This window comes from Acanthochromis polyacanthus, chromosome 18 (genome assembly GCF_021347895.1).
Source record: "Acanthochromis polyacanthus isolate Apoly-LR-REF ecotype Palm Island chromosome 18, KAUST_Apoly_ChrSc, whole genome shotgun sequence".
Lineage (NCBI taxonomy): Eukaryota > Metazoa > Chordata > Actinopteri > Pomacentridae > Acanthochromis > Acanthochromis polyacanthus.
The window spans coordinates 32,611,795-32,630,884 of NC_067130.1; the positions used below are offsets into that span (position 1 = coordinate 32,611,795).

Here is a 19,090-nt window from a genome sequence, read left to right on the forward strand (position 1 = left end):
AACAGTCTGCTGTGTTTGGGGATCATCAATGGAAACTACTTCAGTTATAACTCCTCTAATAATGAATTAAAAGGTGCAGATGAAGGACAGTCTCACCATTTGTTCTCTTGAGGACATTCCTTCACACTCTAAATGTTAAATTCTAATAATTCTAAGCCACTGATCAAACCGGGCAGAGTTCCAGAGCAGCAGGAACATCCTTGAACATGTGGATGTCAGAAAACATTTTGATGAACCAACTTTTCATTTCGAATATCAAGAATGTGGAAAGAAATTTGAACATGTTGGCGGCCGCGACAGGAAATTTAAGAGCACCGATTAAAAGTCTCAAAAATCTTCACGTCTTGGCGAGCACAAATGTTCAGAGGAAAGAGTTTGTTCAGGTTGGAGTAGAAAACGTACAGAAACTGGTGAATAATCGCCTCTGAGGACACTCCTTCATGTACAAAGACAGATGATGTAAAAAATAAAACTTTGACACTGAAGAAAACTTTAAAAGCTGATTTTTTAAAGCTAATTCTGAGCCATGAGGCCTTCATGTGTTTTAGTAATTAGAAGTGTGTTTGTTTGCAGTGAATATCAGATATTCTCAGAAAGTGTCACTCTGAATCTAAAAATATGTTTTTGATTAAATTATCACACAGAAGAAGAAGAAGCAGCACTAACTAGATCTTAGAGGGTTTTAAAGAGCCGTAATTACCTTCTTCAGCTGATTTGTCTCTGTCACCTCATAATGTTAGAAATGTTTGTTCTAAATGAGTCCTCAGAGCTTCAACATTCATGAGCGTTTAACAGAAAACTGGAACAAACTGGGATTCAAACACTATTCTTCTATTAGCAGAACAACAATCACATTCATTCAACATTAAAAAGTGTTTCAATCTCTGCTCCACCATCTCTGAGGTTCCTGGAATTTTAACAGCATAAAATGTGGATATTAATAAAGATCTTTGTGAAATTTTAGCTTCACATGTCAAATATTTTGTGAGATATTTGTCTTTAAAAATCCCCAGTCGACTCGCTTTAATCCGTTTTTTTCTCACATTAAATCTGTTTGAACAACATCTGAGGAACTATTAAAGACAAAAACCTGAAATGTTCTCTGTTATTTCTCATCATGTCATTGATTCAGAATCTGTCCATATTTTGAGAAACACTTTGAAACTGCAGAACTCTACCTGGATCAGAATATCTGTTAATATTTTAGTTTTTGTTGTGCAGCTTGTCAAATCCAGCTGTAAAAGTTCAACTAAAACAACCTTCTTTTTATTTCTGTTAATAAATATTTCATATCAAAGAATTCTACATGTTTAGTTTTGTATTATTGTGACCTGCAGCTACATGAGGTTCAGAAAATGTCACTAGTTAACTTCTGGATTATCATTTTTTTGTTCATTTGAGCTCAAACATTTCATGACGGCTTCCATTTTTTTGTATATCTCTTCTCCTCCATAATCAGAGATTATTTGATCTATTTGTCCAATATTCCAGATTCTGAATCATGATGAGAAATAGCAGGAAGAATTTCAGGTTTTTATCTTTAATAGTTCCTCAGATGTTGTTGAAGTAACCAGTAGACTTTGTAGGGTACATATACTGGTGGTGGAGATTGAAAACATCTAAAAACACAAAAATACATGAAACACACTTGTTTTGCTTCTAATGGAAGGTTTAAGATCTAATATTTCTCAAAATAAAGTCTAATAGTTCCTCAGATGTTGCTGTTCAAACAGACTCAAGTTCAATATGAGACAAAATCTGCTGAAAGTGGATCGACGGGTGATTTTTAAAGTGATTTATCTCAGAAAGTCTTTGATATATGAAGCTAGAATCTCACAGATGTCTTTTCAAACATCCAGAGTTTATAGTAAAAAGTTTCCAGTGAACCAGGGATGTTCTAGCAGCAGGTTCCTGATGATTTAAGGTGGACTTCCTGTGTTGAAGCTCACCTGATGTGCTCGTCGGTAACGGTGAAGGCTTTGCAGAGCGGCTGGCACGTGTTCAACCAGATGGCCGGGTTCTTCTCAGCAGCTACAGAAGTTTGTCCGGTGATCGGAGCCGAGCTCATGTGCAGAGCGCTGGCGATGGCCGACAGCAGGGTGTCGTCACTGGAGTCCGGACCGACGCCTGGAACCAGAAGCAGAAGCAGTGATCAGAAGCGGGTCTGTGGTGAGGGTCAAAGGTGGTGCTGGATGACTTACTCTGGAGGCCTTTAGGAAGGTCCATGGAACGGAGAACCTGTTCTGCCACGTCTGAGGACCGCAGACCTTTCAACCTCTTCTCCCAGAACAGCTGCAGACAGACAGGAATTTAGTTTGACTTTGGTTCTGATCATAAAGCAGGAAACCAGAACTTTCTGCTGCTCCTTCACAATAAAAGCTTCCTGATCACAAACCACTGGAGGACTTTAACCCTGGTGTCGTCCTGCAGGTCAGACTGATCTGTTTGAAAGTTTGAGAATGTGGAAAAGACATCTATTTTCACAGTGAAACTTCAGATGTTTAGATGTTCTGATTTTTGGGAATTTTTTTCAACATTTTTCGGTGGAAAAAAATAAATGTTTAAAAAAAGTTTCTTCAGAACATTCACAAAAAACGATTTTTTTTCTGAATGTTCTTAAAGAAAATATTTGAAGTTTTATTAATATATATGTAATTGCTTTCGATATTTTAGGAGATTTTTACTCATTTTTGGAAAATATTTACAAGAATTTTCTTGCCAAGTTTGGGGGAGGGCTGCACAGTGGAATAGTGGTTAGCACTTCTGCTTTGCAGCAAGAAGCTCCCCGGTTCAAATCCCAGCCTGGGCCTGGGATCTTTCTGCATGGAGTTTGCATGTTCTCCCTGTGCATGCGTGGGTTTTCTCCAGGTACTCCGGCTTCCTCCCACAGTCTAAAAATATGCTGAGGTTAATTGGTTACTCTAAATTGTCCGTAGGTGTGATTGTGTGTCTGTATATGTAGCCCTGTGACAGACTGGTGACCTGTCCAGGGTGTCCCCTGCCTTCACCTGAGTCAGCTGGGATAGACTCCAGCACCCCCCACAACCCTAGTGAGGATAAAGCGGTGTATAGAGGATGGATGAATGGAAATTTGGGGGATTTTTTCAAAATAAAAATTTTAAGGGAAACTTTTAAAGAATTATTGGAATTTTCTTCCTGAAGATTTTACAAATTTAAAGTTTGAAAATGTGGAAAAAAATGTATTTTCACAGAGAAACGTCTGATGTCCACATTTTTGACATTTTTGGGAAATCTTTGAACATTTTTTGGTGGAAAAAAAGAAATGTTAAAAATGTTTCTTTAAGAACATTCACAAAAAAATCAACCAAAATCCAGTGAAATTCGCTGGATTTTGGTTGATATTTTGTGAATGTTCTGAAAGAAAACATTAGAAGTTTTACTGATATATATGGAATCACTTTAGATATTTTAGGATTTTGTTGAAAGTCTTACTCATTTTTGAAAATATTTGCAAGAATTTTCTTGCCACATTTGGGGGATTTTTCTTGAACAAAATGTTTCAGCAATTATTGAAATTTTCTTGTTGAAGCTTTTGCGAATTTTCTGAAATTTGGGGAATATTTCTTGCTGATTTTTTGATTTTTTTCAGACAAGGAAACAATATTTTTTGGTAAATGAGGACAACAGGAGGGTTAAAAACTATGAAAGAATTAAAAGCTCTTTCTCCTGTTTCTCTCTCCTGAAACCTTGGCTCCCTCTAGTGGCCGCCGTCGCCACGACAACCCAGCATCCTCCCAGCTTCACCATGGTGACCCATGTGCTCGGGGTGTTTACCTGTCTGGGCTGCTCGGTCGCTCTCTGCAGGTCCGTCTTCACCTTGTTGCCGGGGTGATTGGTCACCTTGGTAACGGGCTGTTTGAAGATGGAGGCCGTCTGTCGGATGGGCAGCGCCGTGTTCAGGTCCGGTTTGCCTCCCTGGAGCACAAACAAGAAGAACATTTGTTGTTGTTGTCTCTTTTCCTTCCCTGCCACCCTCCTCCTGCTCCTTCCTGCCCTCCTCCCATCCTTCCTTCCTTCCTTCACTTGTCCTTTCCTTGCTTCCTTCCCTGCCTCCTGGCCTCCTTCATCTCCCTACAGGTGAGACAGAGAGCGTTAAAGGTGCACTGAAGGGGTTAAACTCTGAGCTGACACAACAACAGGAAGTGAGCGGCGCTCCAAAGTAATGATGTGTGAAGAGCAGCAGCAGCGAGACGCAAACTGTGTCAACACAACACACAACACAACAACACACAACAACACACAACAGAACAACAAAACACAACACAACAACAACACACAACACACAACAACAACACACTGCTGCGTTACTTCTGCCTTACTGAAGCATGAAGATGTTGATCACACTGAACCCTCAACTCTCTAAAAGCCTCTAGACTTCCTGATAGACTCTGACTCTGCTGTTAACTGGAGTCTTTGGTCTAAACCAGAGGTGTCCAACATGAGGTCTGCAGGCCAAAAGTGGTCCTCCAGAGGGTCCAATCCGGCCCTCAAAGTGTAAAAATTACAGATAAGACATTAACTGCAGATTGTAAATTAGTAAAACTATAAATTTAAAATCATTTCTAGACCATGACAAGTTGTTCTGATCATAAAGTAAAATACTAGATTGTTGTTTTGTCGTTTTGTGTCTCATTTTTGTCATAGTTTGTCTTGTTTTTGTTGATTTTTGTCTTTTTGGTCTGGCTTTTGTCATTTGTCTCCTGTTTCTGTTGTTTTGTGTTTCCTTTTTGTGTGACTTGTGTTTTTTGTCTACCTTTTGTCGTTTTGTTTCTTTTGTGTCATTTTTTGTCGCTTTGTAACTTTTTGTCATTTTGTTTTGCTTCATGTCGTTTGCCTCATTTTTTTATTTTGTGTCTCATTTTTGCAATATTTTGTCGCGTGTTTGTTGTATTTTGTCTGACTTTTGTCTGATTTTTGTTGTTTGTCCATGTTTTTGTTGCTTTGTAACTATTTTGTCCAATTTTTTTGTCTTTTTTGTTTTATTTCCTGTCGTTTGTCTCATTTTTTGGTCGTTTTGCTTCTTGTTTTTATCGTTTTGTGTTTCCTTTTGTCTCGCTTGTGTTTTTTGTCTTATTTTTGTCATTTTGTGTTTTGCTTTATGCATTGTTTTTGTGTTGTGCTTGTTTTGTTTCTTGCTTTTGTCATTTTTTGTCTAATTTTTGTCATTTGTCTATGTTTTCATTGTTTTGTAACCTTTTTGTCCATTTTTTTGTCTTTTTGTTGTTTTATTGATATTTATTGTCTCATTTTTCAAATATCTTGTCCTGTTTTTTGAGGGGTTTTGTCTTTTTTTGTCTGACTTTTGTTGTTTTGATCACAAACTAAAATCCTCTATGACACTCTGATCTGGAAGTTGTAATGTGGAAACGATAGACTGAGGCTGAATGTTGTTGAAATTGAATTTATTTTTCTGTGATTTTACTGGTCCAGTCCACTAGAGATCAAATTGGGCTGAATGTGGAACCTGGACTAAGATGAGTTTGACACCCCTGGCCTGAATGGTAAAAATAAAGACTGATGTTTGAAACAAGATCACAGAAGAACCAAGACTGCTGTGTTTATTTCCAGTGTGAAAGTGATGGTGGTTAACTCTGGGTTTTACTGTGAACAAACTTTGAACAGTTTATTGTCACAGTAGAAGCTGGTTTATAGAGTTAAGGGGCCTAAAAAACGGATCACCTGGCCTGGAAGTTCGACACTGAATTGTGAAGAATTTAATTTGGCTTTTAAGACAAGAATTTACCAAGCAAAAGTGTAAACAGATTTCTATAAAGAAATCCAACACAGGAGGTTCTAGAAGTCAACAGTTAGTAAAAGAAAGATGATCTGAGAGCAGGAAGTCCTCAAAAACCGAGGACCAAGCAAGAAAGAGACTAGAGAGGCCACCAAGACTCCTATGACTCCTTTGAAGGAGTTCCAGCTTCAGCAGCTGAGATGTTAGAGACTGTTCATCCAACAACTGTTGTCTGTTCTTCACCAGTCAAAGCTTCATGGAGACAAAGAGAAAGACTCTGATGGAAAAAGCTCCGATTAAATGTGGACTAGAGTTCACCAGAAGACATGTGGAGACTCTGAAGACACCTGGAAGAAGGTTCTTTGGTCTGAGGAGACCAGGATGGAGCTTTATGTCCATCAGACTGGATGATATGTTTGATGGACACCAAACACTGAAGCTCATCACAAACACACCATCCCCACTGTGATGATGCTTCCACCGCCGTGCTTCACAGTGGGGATGGTGTGTTTCAAACATAGATTGCAGAGGAGTCATAGGAGTCTTGGTGGCCTCCCTCACTAGTCTCTTTCTTCTCGGTCTCTCAGGTCTTGAGGACGTCCTGCTCTAGTCAGATTTATTCATGTTCCATCTTCCTTTCATTTCTTAATGATGGATTTAAATGGATTCCAGGAGATCTTCAGGAACTTGGAAATGTTCTTGTATCGTCCTGATTGATGCTTTTCTCAGAGTTTCTTGGTTCTTCAGTCTTCATGGTGTAGTTCTATCCAGGAGTTCTGATCCACCAGAGACTGGACCTTCCAGATCCAGGAGTCTTTATCTTACAATCACTGACCTCAGATCATCCATTTACTGACTGTTGACTTCTAGAACCAACTGGCTGCAGCTGAGATCAATTATTCACTTTAAATACTGACTTTATATTTCATATTGGAGCATAAGAATGATGACGTTAGCTCAGATTATATGTTCTCTGACTGTTTAATGGTTCCAGTCCAAGTATCTGATCTAAGAGATGCTGCCTCAGTTACTGTACAAGTCCACATGTTTTTACTTTTGGACAGACTGACATGTTGTCAAACAGCCTCTAAGGGATGCTAGCAGGATCTTCTGGGTTACTTTAGGTCACGAGGGTCATGTGTCTGTAAACAGAAAACTACAATTGAAGGTCAAAGACTTCCTGCTTTTAACCCTTCACTTCTCGTTTCTTCACTTTCTTCCTGGATTGCTTCTGAGTTTCATCACAGTGGGTGTGTTTTATTACCGGTGTTTGTCGTATTTTTGGGTTTTGCTTTTGGAGAAAACCAAAGTCCTCATGATGTCAATGATTAACAGTAATATATAGAGTTGATTTCAGGTTAAAGGGAGGTGAGGCGGAGGTGAGAGGGAAATGGATTTCCTCTGAAGTGGTGAAAACAGAACTTAAGAAGTTTCTTTTTTCGATACGCTGCCGTGTGGGCAAAGCTGCTCTTATCTTTGGTACAAAGAAACACCAAACTATCAGCACACACAGTAACACCCTCTAAGAAACACAGCATTGTGATAGTTGTGGGTGTAGCTTATCACTGCAGGAACACTGGTCTGTTAGCAAAGCTTAAACCCAACATGGAACATTGTTACTGGCTGTCAGGACTCTGCTAACATCATATAGAGTTCATCAATAGTTTCTGTCTGACTCTCTGATTTACCTGAACTTTTACAGCATAAAATATGAATATTTCTAATGATATTTGTGAAATTTTAGCTCAATATGTCAAATACTTTTCATAAAAATTGCCTCTCGACCAACTATCTTTATGTTCTTTCATACATTTACATTTGCGGCTGTTTGAGCAACAACATCTGAGGAACTATTAGACTTTCTTTGGGAAATATTAGATCTTAAACCTTCCATTGAGGTAAAACCAGTGTGTTTCATGTATTTTTCTTTGGGGTGTTTTTAGATGTTTTTAAACAGGACAATCTCCACCACCAGTATACGTACCCTACAAAGTCTACTGGTTACTTCAACAACATCTGAGGAACTATTAAAGATAAAAACCTGAAGGTTTCTCTCTTATTTCTCATCATGTCATTGATTCAGAATCTGGAATATTGGACAAGTAGCTCAGATAATCTTGATTATGGGTGAGTTGAAAAATGTGGAAAAAACTGAAGCCGTCATGAAAAGTTCCATCTTTGGGCTCAGATTAACAAAAAATATAATAATCCAGAAGTTAACTAGGGATATTTTTTATCTAAACATAGTTTTAAATTTGTTGGTTTGTAGAACTGTGGCTGAACGCTGAGCTGCACTTTTGCTTTTCCTTTGCATTATGGGACGTCACTCTCAATCTTTTCAGCCAACAATTTCAATGGAAGGGTTCTATGTGCACTAACATTCACACAAGACCTGACCAACTACCAAAAAAACAGAATAAACTATCCTAACCCACACAAAGCAACTTTGACTTCATTCTCTGCTCAGGACATCATTCTATCAGGTATCTTTATGTAGCAGCTAGTTGTTTGTGGCTTTTTAATGCTAAATTTAGTATCAAAAGCTCAGTCACTGCATCTTTAAACCAGTCTGCTTTCACTGCTCTGCAAACTGGAGGAGAATCTTTGCTCTCTGAGTCAGGCTGGGTCTTACGTAATGTCTGTTTGAGGACTTTGTGTTCGTCAGCTGACCCAGGCTGGACGTCTATTCAAATTTAATTAAATGAACTCCAGATCCTGGTAATGAGTTCTGCCCGTTCACAGTTAGGGTTTCTGTGAACGGGCAGTCTCTGGTGGATAGTGCAGCACGGAAATGCAAAGTGCAATGCAAAGTGTGCAAAACAAACATATTTTACTGAGATAGTGGTGGAAAAATTACGTAAGTCTGAGTCAAACACCCACAAGGCAAAAGAAACCTGGTTCGGAAGTCCTGAAACTGATCAACAGGAGTTCAAGTCCCAACACCCAGAGAACAAGTCAAGGCTAACAAACTGAATACACTCCGGAGACGAGTTCACGTCAAAACATTCACCAGACTGAGACACGGCTGAGTCAAAATGACAGAAAGAACGACTCCTGAGCAGAAAACATCCTCAAGGCTGAGACAAATCCAACCCTTTGGTCAAAATGAGACAGAAACGAGCTGAAAGTTCGAGTCAAAACACCCGAGAGACGAGTCGAAGCCAAAACTCTGACAGACTGAGACGAGATTTGGACGATCTGAAGGCGAATCACCAACAGAGCGGAGACGATAAAAAGATGGTAAAAACGTGGAATGATCCCGTCATTGGACACTCCTTAAGGTGTCGTCTGTAGATTCTGTCCTTCACATCTTTAATCAAGGCTTCATTAAAGACAACTACCATGTGTTTAAAAATGGAGAGTGAGAAGGAAATGGCATCATTAGCTGCTAAAAAAACATTTACAGGTCTTTTATTGTGAAATCCCACTAGTCTACCACAATAAAACACCAGCAGCATCGCAACAGAACGATCAATGAACTGAAAAACCCAAAGAAACACTTTTATTTCATGAACCCTCTGAATCCTTTAGCAGTTTCTAAATGTTTTTGCTCCAGTGTGCATACAAAGTCAATTATAGGCAAGTCTGAGCCATCTTTGACAAGTTTCAAGTCGTTTTTGAGACGTTTTTAAGACATCAAAGTAATTTTGAACATATTTTAAGTCATTTTGAGGAATAACAGGCAGGTTTTGAGGCATTTGGGATGATTTCTTGGTTATTCTTGGTAGGTTTTAAGTACTTTTTGGCAATTTAAAAGTAATTTTTGAGTCATTTTGAGGAAGTTTCATGTTATTTGAGATGATTTATGGGTCTTACACAACATTCTTGAGTCATTTTAGAAAAGTTCAATTAACATTTTGTCAATTTTTGAGAGATTTGAATTGCATGAAGAAGTTTTTGGCAATTTCGAGGAATCTTGGACAAGTTTTGAGTCATTTGGAGAATCTCTTTTGAATAATTTTGAACATGTTGTGAGTCATTTTTTGACAAGGTTTGAGGCATTTTGGACATTTAAATCTTTTTGAGTCATCCAGGATAAGTTTCAAGTTATTAATAGAATGCTTTAAGTCATAGCAAAGGGTTTTTAGATGAATTTAGACTAGTTTTAGGTCATTTTGGACAATTTTAAAGATGTTTTAAAAACACTTAAGTAATTTTTGACAGGATTTATGTAATTTTCAGGAATCTTGGACGAGTTTTGAGTCATTTAAGACAATTTTTGAATAATTTTGGACACATTTAAGGTAGTTTTTGACATTTTCTAAGAACTTTTTTGACAAGCTATGAGTCATTTTGCACAAGTTTTGTGCAAAAGTTTTGGAATGTTTTTTAATCATTTTGAGTCATTTTGGAAACAGTTTTAGTAATTTAAGTCATTCTGAGTTTTGACTTTTTGAGTTTAAAGTCATTTGGAACAGGTTTCAAGTATTTTAGACAGGTTTAGAGTCATTTTGAGTAACCTTGGACACATTTCAAGTCATTAAGAACAATTTTTGATTCAAGATTTCATTTAAGCCTTATCACAGTGACAGAAATCATTTCTGAGTTTATTTTAGGGCATTTTTTTTGCAATTTCAAAGCTATTTTAAACACATTTATGTAATTTAGGACACATTTTAAGTCATTTTGAGGAATGTTGGACAAGTTTCATCTCATTTGGGACAATTTTGGAGTGATTTGTAATATTTTTAAAATAAATTTGTCCAACTTTTGAGACGTTTTGGACAGTTTTAGCAATCTAAGTCATTTTGAGTCATCTTGAACAAGTTTAAAGCCATTTGGAACAGTTTTCAGGTCATTTCAGACAGGTTTAGAGTCATTTTGTAAAGTCACCAGGCCTTCGTGGTTCGTGTTCTGTTTCTGTAGAGGTGGAGGACTTTGAGTTAGAAAAAGTTTGAGTTTTTCTGGACAAGCTTCAAGTCATTATTAGCAAACTTTAAGTAACTTCGGAGGCATTTTTGGTACGTTTTAAGTAATTTGGGACAATTTTCAAGTCATTAGAGTCAAATAAATGTACCTTATTTCTTTTTTACCAATCATTTATACCATTTTAACTGCATAATTCTGCACAGAAGACATTTCTGAAGACTAAATTGCAGTGAGAAATTGCCCTTTAATGCTTAATAAATTGTGCTGCTATTTTAAGCTATTTTTTGTTGTATTTTTACAGCTATTTAATCATGTTTATTGGCATCGGGGTTTGTTTGAGAGCAGCGCTTAGATTTTTACGTATGTAAATACACAAGAAAGTAAAATAAACAAATGCTGAACCTTGAAAAATGGGACAGGAGCAAATAAAGGGCAAGAAAAAAGCTGCTTGAAGTTTACAGAGTTCACAAAGAAGAAGTATTTCTGATGGATTCCTCAGCAGACTGTCCAGTAACTACTAAATCTGAGAGAAACCACCTCAAAAGTCACGACAAATTCATGAGAAAACAGCCAGAAAACCAGGAGAAGTCAACCATCTGGGTAAAACCCTGCAGCTCCTGTTAGAGCGGTGTGAACGAAGGACCTTCCTCCTCCTCTTCCTCCCCTGACCTGCCGACCTGCTGCCTGCCGCCTCTTTAAGCTGCTAATCTGCTAACGCCGCTAAGCTCCGCCCCCACAGGTGGAGGTGTTACCTTGAGGCTCAGAGGATCGTGTCTGAACCTCTGCTTGCTCTTCTGCAGCTTCCCCGGCATCATCTTCCCGGTGCGGAAGTCGAAGCATGCCAGGTCCACCGTGTTGCCGAGGTAACGGGACAGCTGGGGTTTGCTCCGGAACTTCTTCCCCGACGGACTGAAAGGAAACACAAGTAATAAAATAAAATAAACCGTTTAATCCTTTTAGATCTTAAGAGATAAACATTTACAGCTGCCAGGTTGATTAAATACGACAAACCCACAAATCTTTAATCATAAATTATTGATATTTAAAATAATATCTGGTCAATATCAGATTTATGTTTTTTAAAAACTGTCCATCGACCCACGTTCAGGTCCTGGTGAAGACCTTATTTGGTTGTTTTGTCTCTTTGTTGTCTGTGACTTTTTATTGTGTGTTTGTTGTCATTTTGTGGTCATTTTGAATCTATTGGTTGTTGTTTTGTGACTCTTTGTGGTCATTTAGCATCTTTTTGTGGCCGTTTTTAGTCACTGTGGTTATTTTAAGCTTCCTTTTGTGGTCCTTTTGTGTCTCTTTGTGTCTCTTTGTGGTCCTTTTGTGTCTCTTTGTGTCTCTTTGTGGTGGTTTTGTGTCTCTTTGTGGTTGTTTTATGTGTTTAGAGTCATTTTATTGTAGTTTTTAGTCTCTGTGGTCATTTGACATGTCTTTTGTTATTATTTTGTGTCTCTCTGTGGACGGTTTTTGTGTGTCTGTGTTCATTGTGCATCTCTTTTCTATCATTTTGAATCTGTTTGTGATGAATTTGTGCCTTTTTGTTATTCTACGTCTCTTTGTGGTCATTTTGTGGATCTTTTTAATCTCTCTGTGGTCATTTTATGTCACTTTTGTTGTCATGTTGTGTCTCTTTGTGGTGGTTCTTTGTGTCTTGGTGGTTATGTTTCCCCTTAATAGTCATTTTGTTGTTGTATTTAGTCTCTCTGTCATAATTTTACGTGTCTTTTCTATACTTTTATGTCTTTTGTGGTGGTTTCTCTCTGTGGTCATTTTACGTCTCTTTTCTATCTTTTTGAGTCTCTTTGTGGACGGTTTTTTTGTGTCTTTGTGGTCATTTTACGTCTCTTTTTTAGAACTGCGTGTCTTTTGTGGCAGCTTTTAACCTCTCTGTGGTCATTTTACGTCTCTTTTCTATCAGTTTGCGTCTCTCTCTGGCTCTTATTAAGCTCTATGTCGTCATTCGATTCCCAGATAAAGCGCCATCCTCCATGTGTTTTATGGCTCCTGATATAAAGTCCGTGGGCGTCGAATGGCCGAGGTTCTGCTGGGAGAAGAAGCTGCTCTTCCAGTAAGTTGACCTGCTGACTGGTTTCTTTACTGGAACTGATGAGTCACGTTTGACGGCGAACTGAAAGTAAACCTTGGAGCCGAGAGCCGGCGAACGTCGAACAGGAAGAGAGCGAGACGAGGCGACGCCCTGCAGCTGAGGTCTGACACAGCAGGAAGAAACAGAAAGCTCCAGAATCAGCTTGAATCTGGAGGATTTGAAGCAGTACAGACACACTGCTGAGCTGCTGCTGAATCCTGAATGCTCAGATTGTAAGCTGGATAAATATCAGAGAACGGAGCTGGAAACTTGTAAAATAATGAAAAATGAAGCAGCTGCAACTGACTAATGTCTCATTTGAATGAATCCTTGTGATGAAAAAGTCTGATTTAAAGCAGCAAAAGCCGAGATATTTAGATTTTTAGTGGCTGGTTTGATGAACTTTCCTCCAGATTTACTTTAAAATAACTAATCTGACACAAAGTCTGACTATTATTAATGCAGCAAGAATCAAAAACTGTGTTTAAGTGACTTAAATCTGAGGTTGTAGCTGCGGTGAAGCGACAAACGTGAAGTTTTTCGAGGTTTGGATGAAACAGGAAGTGCTGATGCTGCAGGAGTTGTAGTTCTATGAGAAGATAAATAAGCAAAATATAACTGAAGTCATTTTATTTTCTCCATGGTTTGGACAGAATCAGTTCCAGCTTCAGGTGGAATATTTCACTTTCATGTTAAAAATTCAGATTTTATTTGTAATATTTCTTTATTCTGTGTTTTTTACTTTTATTACCAGCATCACTGCTTGCTGTTCTGTTCTGATCTTATTTTAGTTATTTATTTTTATTTTTAGTAATCTGCTACTTTTTTTATTGATGTTGGTTTTAAGAATAATCTCATTTTTTGTAATTTTTTTTAAAGAATTTTCTTTGGGATAAAGTTTCCTCTTCCTCTATTTAACATTTAAATAAATCTAAATAAATCCAACATAGTTAATAAAAATATAATATTTTTTTCTGATGTAAATACAATAAAACTGTAATTTATGGTTAAGTGTTGTTGAAAAAAAATGTGCACATGTAAAAATATAGAGTTTACATTTTTTTAGGTCAACACATTCTCTGTAATTTAACAAAATAGGAAAAATGTCATTTAAGCATTTATTTTTTTTTATAGTGCGGCTTAAAATTAAAAATGAAAAAAAAAATCTGTAAAATTACACATTTTTAGAATGCATTTATAAATATAAATAAATATTATTATATTGTAAAAAATAATGATAATATTCATTCATATTTATAATAAATAAGAATAACATATATTTACAAATATAAATACACATTATTATATGTATTTATATTTATAAATATAAATTATAAATATTTTAACATAAAATAAACATTTTCTTACAACAAAATAAATACTTTAAGGATTTTTTAATCTAACCAAAAGGGGTAAAATTACACTTTGAATGTTATTTTAAAGCATTCATTATTTTAGTGTCACATACATTTAAAAAAATATTAATAATAAATATTTATAAATATAAATACATATTATTCAACTATAATTACAATATAATAATATATATTTATATGTATTATTATATTATAAATATAGACAATATAATTATTTTTTAATTTAAGAATATTTATTTATATTTATACATATATTTTTTAATATCCGTAATTTTGAAGATTTTTTTTCATTTTTAAATACAGAAAAATGTCAACTGAGTTATTTTTTAATAGTCTTTAAACTTCTGTGTTTAATTTAAAAATAAAATTGAAACAACTGAGTTTGACTAAATGTCGATGATTTTTATGTAAATCTATATTTAATAAAGACTATTTATTTTTCACTGCTCTGTTTGACTCTGTGGACATAAAATAAAGACATCAGCTGTTTGATGAGTCATAATTATGTTTTGAATTTTAATTAATTTCATTCTGACTGATCAAAACCACAGCTACAGATGTGTGGAGTTCAAAAAGCTGCTGAAAGTAGGTCAATATTTGATAAACGAATCTGAAACTTCACAGATATCTCAAGAAATATTCAGAATTTATTTTGAAAAAAGTCTCTGGAAATCAGAAAATCTATCGGAAAATGTTCTTTCAGGATGAAATAACTCATTAAATCTTTCGATAAATGTTATTTGACGACATAAATCCTTTATTTTGCTGCTTCCTTAAGGGTATTAAAGGTCAACGAGAACATTTCTAACATCCAAACTGTCTTTATTCCTCAGACAAATAACTTTAACTGTTCATTTATGTGTTTGTGAGCACAGATGTTTACAATTTATGTCATAATTCCAGTTAAAGAACATTAAATTAAGCTCCAGTTGGACGTTTGAACATCAGTTTTACAGGTTCGAGGTCAGAATAATGTAGCAGAACCTCAGTCCAGCCAAAACGTTTCTAAATCTATCTGGAATTAGAGTTTTAAATGAGACGTTCTAATCTACAGTGAACGTTTTAACACTTGAACCTCGTATGAAGTCGCTTCTAAGTCACGTCTGAGTCGAATTCTGGGAAACTTTCACCACAAGTTTCTAAAGAACGAAACTCTTCCGCGATGAGCTCTTTTTTATTTCACAGTGATTTTCTAACAATCCGATCCGATAAATCAGCTGATATTACTGCTAAAAACACTTTTGTTTAAACGTTCTACTGAACCAAGTTCCTACTAAACAACTCAGCTTTCACTTTGTTCACAGAAGCTTTGGTTCAGAGGAAACTTGTTGTGTTTGTGCAAATTCTGACTTTATTAAGACATTATGATGACAGCAGCAGAATATATCAGTGACCTAATATGTTAAATTAAGAATATATGTTCTTAGTTATATTTAGAGAACCGCTGTGAAACTTCAGAACTTAAACTGTCCAAAAATATCGTAGTTTTTGGACTAAAACTTGTCAAACCTGCTCAATCAGTTATGAAAGTAAATTAAAAATAACTTTATTTTCATTTTTCTGACTAAATATTTAATGTTTAAAGTATTCTAATGCTTAGTTTTGTATTATTGTGACCTGCAGCTACATGTGGTTCCGAAAATATCACTAGTGGACATCCAGATTATTAACTTATTTGTTACTTTGAGCTGATTTGAGCTGATTTTTTCCCCCATATTTGAACTCACTCATAATCAGAGATTATTTGATCTATTTGTCCGATATTCCAGATTCTGAATCAATGACATGATGAGAAATACCAGAGAAACTTTCAGGTTTTTATCTTTAATAGTTCCTCAGATGTTGTTGAAGTAACCAGTAGACTTTGTAGGGTACGTATACTGGTGGTGGAGATTGTCCTGTTTAAAAACATCTAAAAACACACAAAAATACATGAAACACACTAGTTTTACCTCAAACAGAAGGTTTAGGATCTAATATTTTCTAAAAGAAAGTCTAATAATTAATCAGATGTTGTTTAAACAGACTCAGATTTAATGTTGAAGTCGCCTTAAGACTTGTAAAACTCGCGAACAACCTCGAATTTCAATAAAAACCTGCTAAAAGTGTGATTTTTAACAAAAATATCTAAGAAATTAGTTCCTATATGAAGCTAAAATTTAACAAATGTCTTAATAAATATTCATATTTTAGTATAATAAAGTTTTAAATAAATTTGAAGTGTGTAAAATGATGATTTGTGGTGAAAAAAAATCAAAATAAAACGTTAAATTCTTTGTTTTACGGAGCTGCTTTTTAGATAATCAGATGAATTTATAGTGAATTTATGAATTTATTGTGACCTTAAAGTGAATTTATCATAAATTTGTGAAATTATGGGGATTTATATTGAATTTATACTGAATTTAGCAAGTTACAATGAACTTACGGTGAATTTATCGTGAGTTTAGAGTGAATTTATTATGAATTTGTGAAGTTATTGTGAATTTATAGTGAATTTATTAAGTTATAGTGAATTTATAGAGCATTTATAGTGAATTTGTCAAGTTATAGTGAATTTATAGTGCATTTATAGTGAATTTGTCAAGTTATAGTGGACTTAGAGTGAACTTGTGGTAAATTTATTGTGAGTTTAGAATGAATTTATTTTGACTTTGTGATGTCATTGTGAATTTATAGAGAATTTATTAAGTTATACAGATTTATGCTGAATTTGTCAAGTCACAGTGAACCTACAGTGAACTAAAAATAAATTTATAACATATATGTAAACTTATAGTGAATTTAAATTAAATTTAAACTGGATTTTTATTGACTAATAGCTCATATTTCAATAAAAACCTGCTAAAAGTGTGATTTTTAACAATAATATCTAAGAAATTATTTAATATATGAAGCTAAAGTTTCACAAACATCTTAATAACTATTAATATTTTACTCTAATAAAGTTTGAAATAATTTAAAGATGTTTAAAAAGATGATTTGTGGTGACATCAAAATAAAGCGTTAAATTCGGTGTTTTACGGTCCAGTAAACGGAGCTGCTGTTTAACTAATGAGACTATTTTATTTCTATCATAAACTGGTTGATCAGGAGCTCACAGCTGACCGATTATCGGCTCCGGATCGATCTCTACCTGTAGTAGTAGACGTCGCTCTTCCCGGCGCTCAGCCCGGACTTCCTGATCACTTCCTCCTTCTTCCAGCCGGGCGGCAGAGCGGGACAGTCCGTCCGCTTCCTCTCCATCCTCGCTCGGCCTCGGGTCGCTCGGTCGGTCGTAGTGCGGAGCCCCGATCCGGAGCCTCGGACTCGGGGTGACGGCGGCGGACCAGCGGCCGGACGAGACCCACGTCACGGCGGGTAACGGCGGCTCTTCCCCCCCCCCCTCGCCCTGCTGCTGCCGCTGCTGCTGCTAGTTCGGGTTAACGCTGCCCCGGTTCGGCCTTCCCCGGGTCCGACTGCCTCCAGTACCGGCTCGGTGTCAATAGAACTCCCCGGGGAATCAACGGCTGAACGGATCCGAGCCGAGCCGAGCTGAAGTAAACCAACGGCAGCTGTGACGTCTGAGATCTGACACACACACACACACACACACACACACACACACACACACACACACACACACACACACACACACACAGGGACACGCACGTAGCCTCCCAGAGATCGTCTTTCACGGAAGATGTTCCACTCTGCAGGGTTTCAGGATGAATTTTAATTTATACAATTTCTACCAATGTTTTAATTAAACGATGTTTTAAGGATATTTGTAAAATAGTCAATTTATTTTGACATTGTAGTGAATTTATATTGTGTTTATGGTGATTCGATTACGAATTTGTAAACTTATAGTGAATTTATAGTAAATTTATAGTGGGTTTGTCAAGTTATAGTGAACTTAAAGTGAATTTATAGTATAATTATGAAGTTATACTGGATTTATTGTGAACTTATAATGTATTTATAATGAGTTTATAGTGAGTTTGCAAACCTAGAATGAATTTATAGTGAGTGTATAGTTCATTTGTGAACCTACAGAGACCTTATAGTGAATTTATCATGAATTTGAGAACTTGTAGTGATTTTTTCGTAAATTTGTAGTGAATTGATCAAGTCATACTAAACGTCTAATGAATTTAGAGTGAATTCATGAAACTATAGTGAATTTATAGTGAGTTTAGTGTGAATTTGTAGTGAGTTTGTCAAGTTATATGGAACTTATAAGGAATTTATAGTGAGTTTTTAAGTTAATTTATCATTAATTTGTGAACTTATAGTTCATCTGTGAACTTATAGTGGATTTCTAGTGAACTTTTTTGAACTGAGAATGAATTTACAGTGAGTTTGTGGACTTATGGTGAATTTATACTGAATTTTTATTTGACTAATAGATAAAATTTCATTTTTATAAGCATCGTTTTGATTTCATGTGCAATATTTAACTTTCATGCACAACATTGTCAATATAATGTGCAATATTTCATTTTTATTTTACTTTTTAGGTGCAATGTCATATTATAATCTATTTTTTCATATTTGATTTTTATCATTTTTTTCAGGTGCAATATTTCATTTTCATGTGTGATGTTATTTTGTATTAAATATTGCAATTTTCATTATTCTTTTGTGGTATTATTTCTATAAAATATTGCAATATTTCCTCTCTATGTTTGACACTGTTTATTACCTAACTAGAAATTAAACAGATATGGTGAGTTTAGTTAAAATGGGACACCTGGAAATCTGGTAAAATGAGTGATATTTTCAAGGAACAAGCGAAATAACCCTAAACTACTGCTTTTGTTTCCTTTTAATTAATTTGATGATTAGAAAATGAATTTGAGATGGAAAAACCTTTAAATAAAATGCATTCCGGTAACTGAATTTTGAGTCAGAGTGGTTCATCATACTCTGTTCTTCTCTTTAAATCTTTGAGTTTTAGTGTGTCACAGGCTGCAGGATTTAAAGGGGCAGCAGCTAAACTCAGGATCAGTT

At 35.7% G+C, this 19,090-nt stretch overlaps 1 protein-coding gene across 1 annotated transcript in view; it reads right to left on the minus strand.

Moving 5' to 3' along the window:
- The window catches only part of mbd2 (methyl-CpG binding domain protein 2), a 33,873-nt gene extending 16,192 nt beyond the window's left edge, over nt 1-17,681 (minus strand). The window contains exons 1-5 of the mRNA XM_022205902.2: nt 17,232-17,681; nt 11,377-11,533; nt 3,796-3,936; nt 2,202-2,292; nt 1,950-2,127 (exon numbers count right to left, since the gene is read on the minus strand). Coding sequence (XP_022061594.1) covers nt 1,950-2,127; nt 2,202-2,292; nt 3,796-3,936; nt 11,377-11,533; nt 17,232-17,341 — 677 coding nt within the window. The 5' untranslated portion in view covers nt 17,342-17,681. The remainder of the gene's footprint in view (nt 1-1,949; nt 2,128-2,201; nt 2,293-3,795; nt 3,937-11,376; nt 11,534-17,231) is intronic.
- Nucleotides 17,682-19,090: the final 1,409 nt, after the last annotated feature.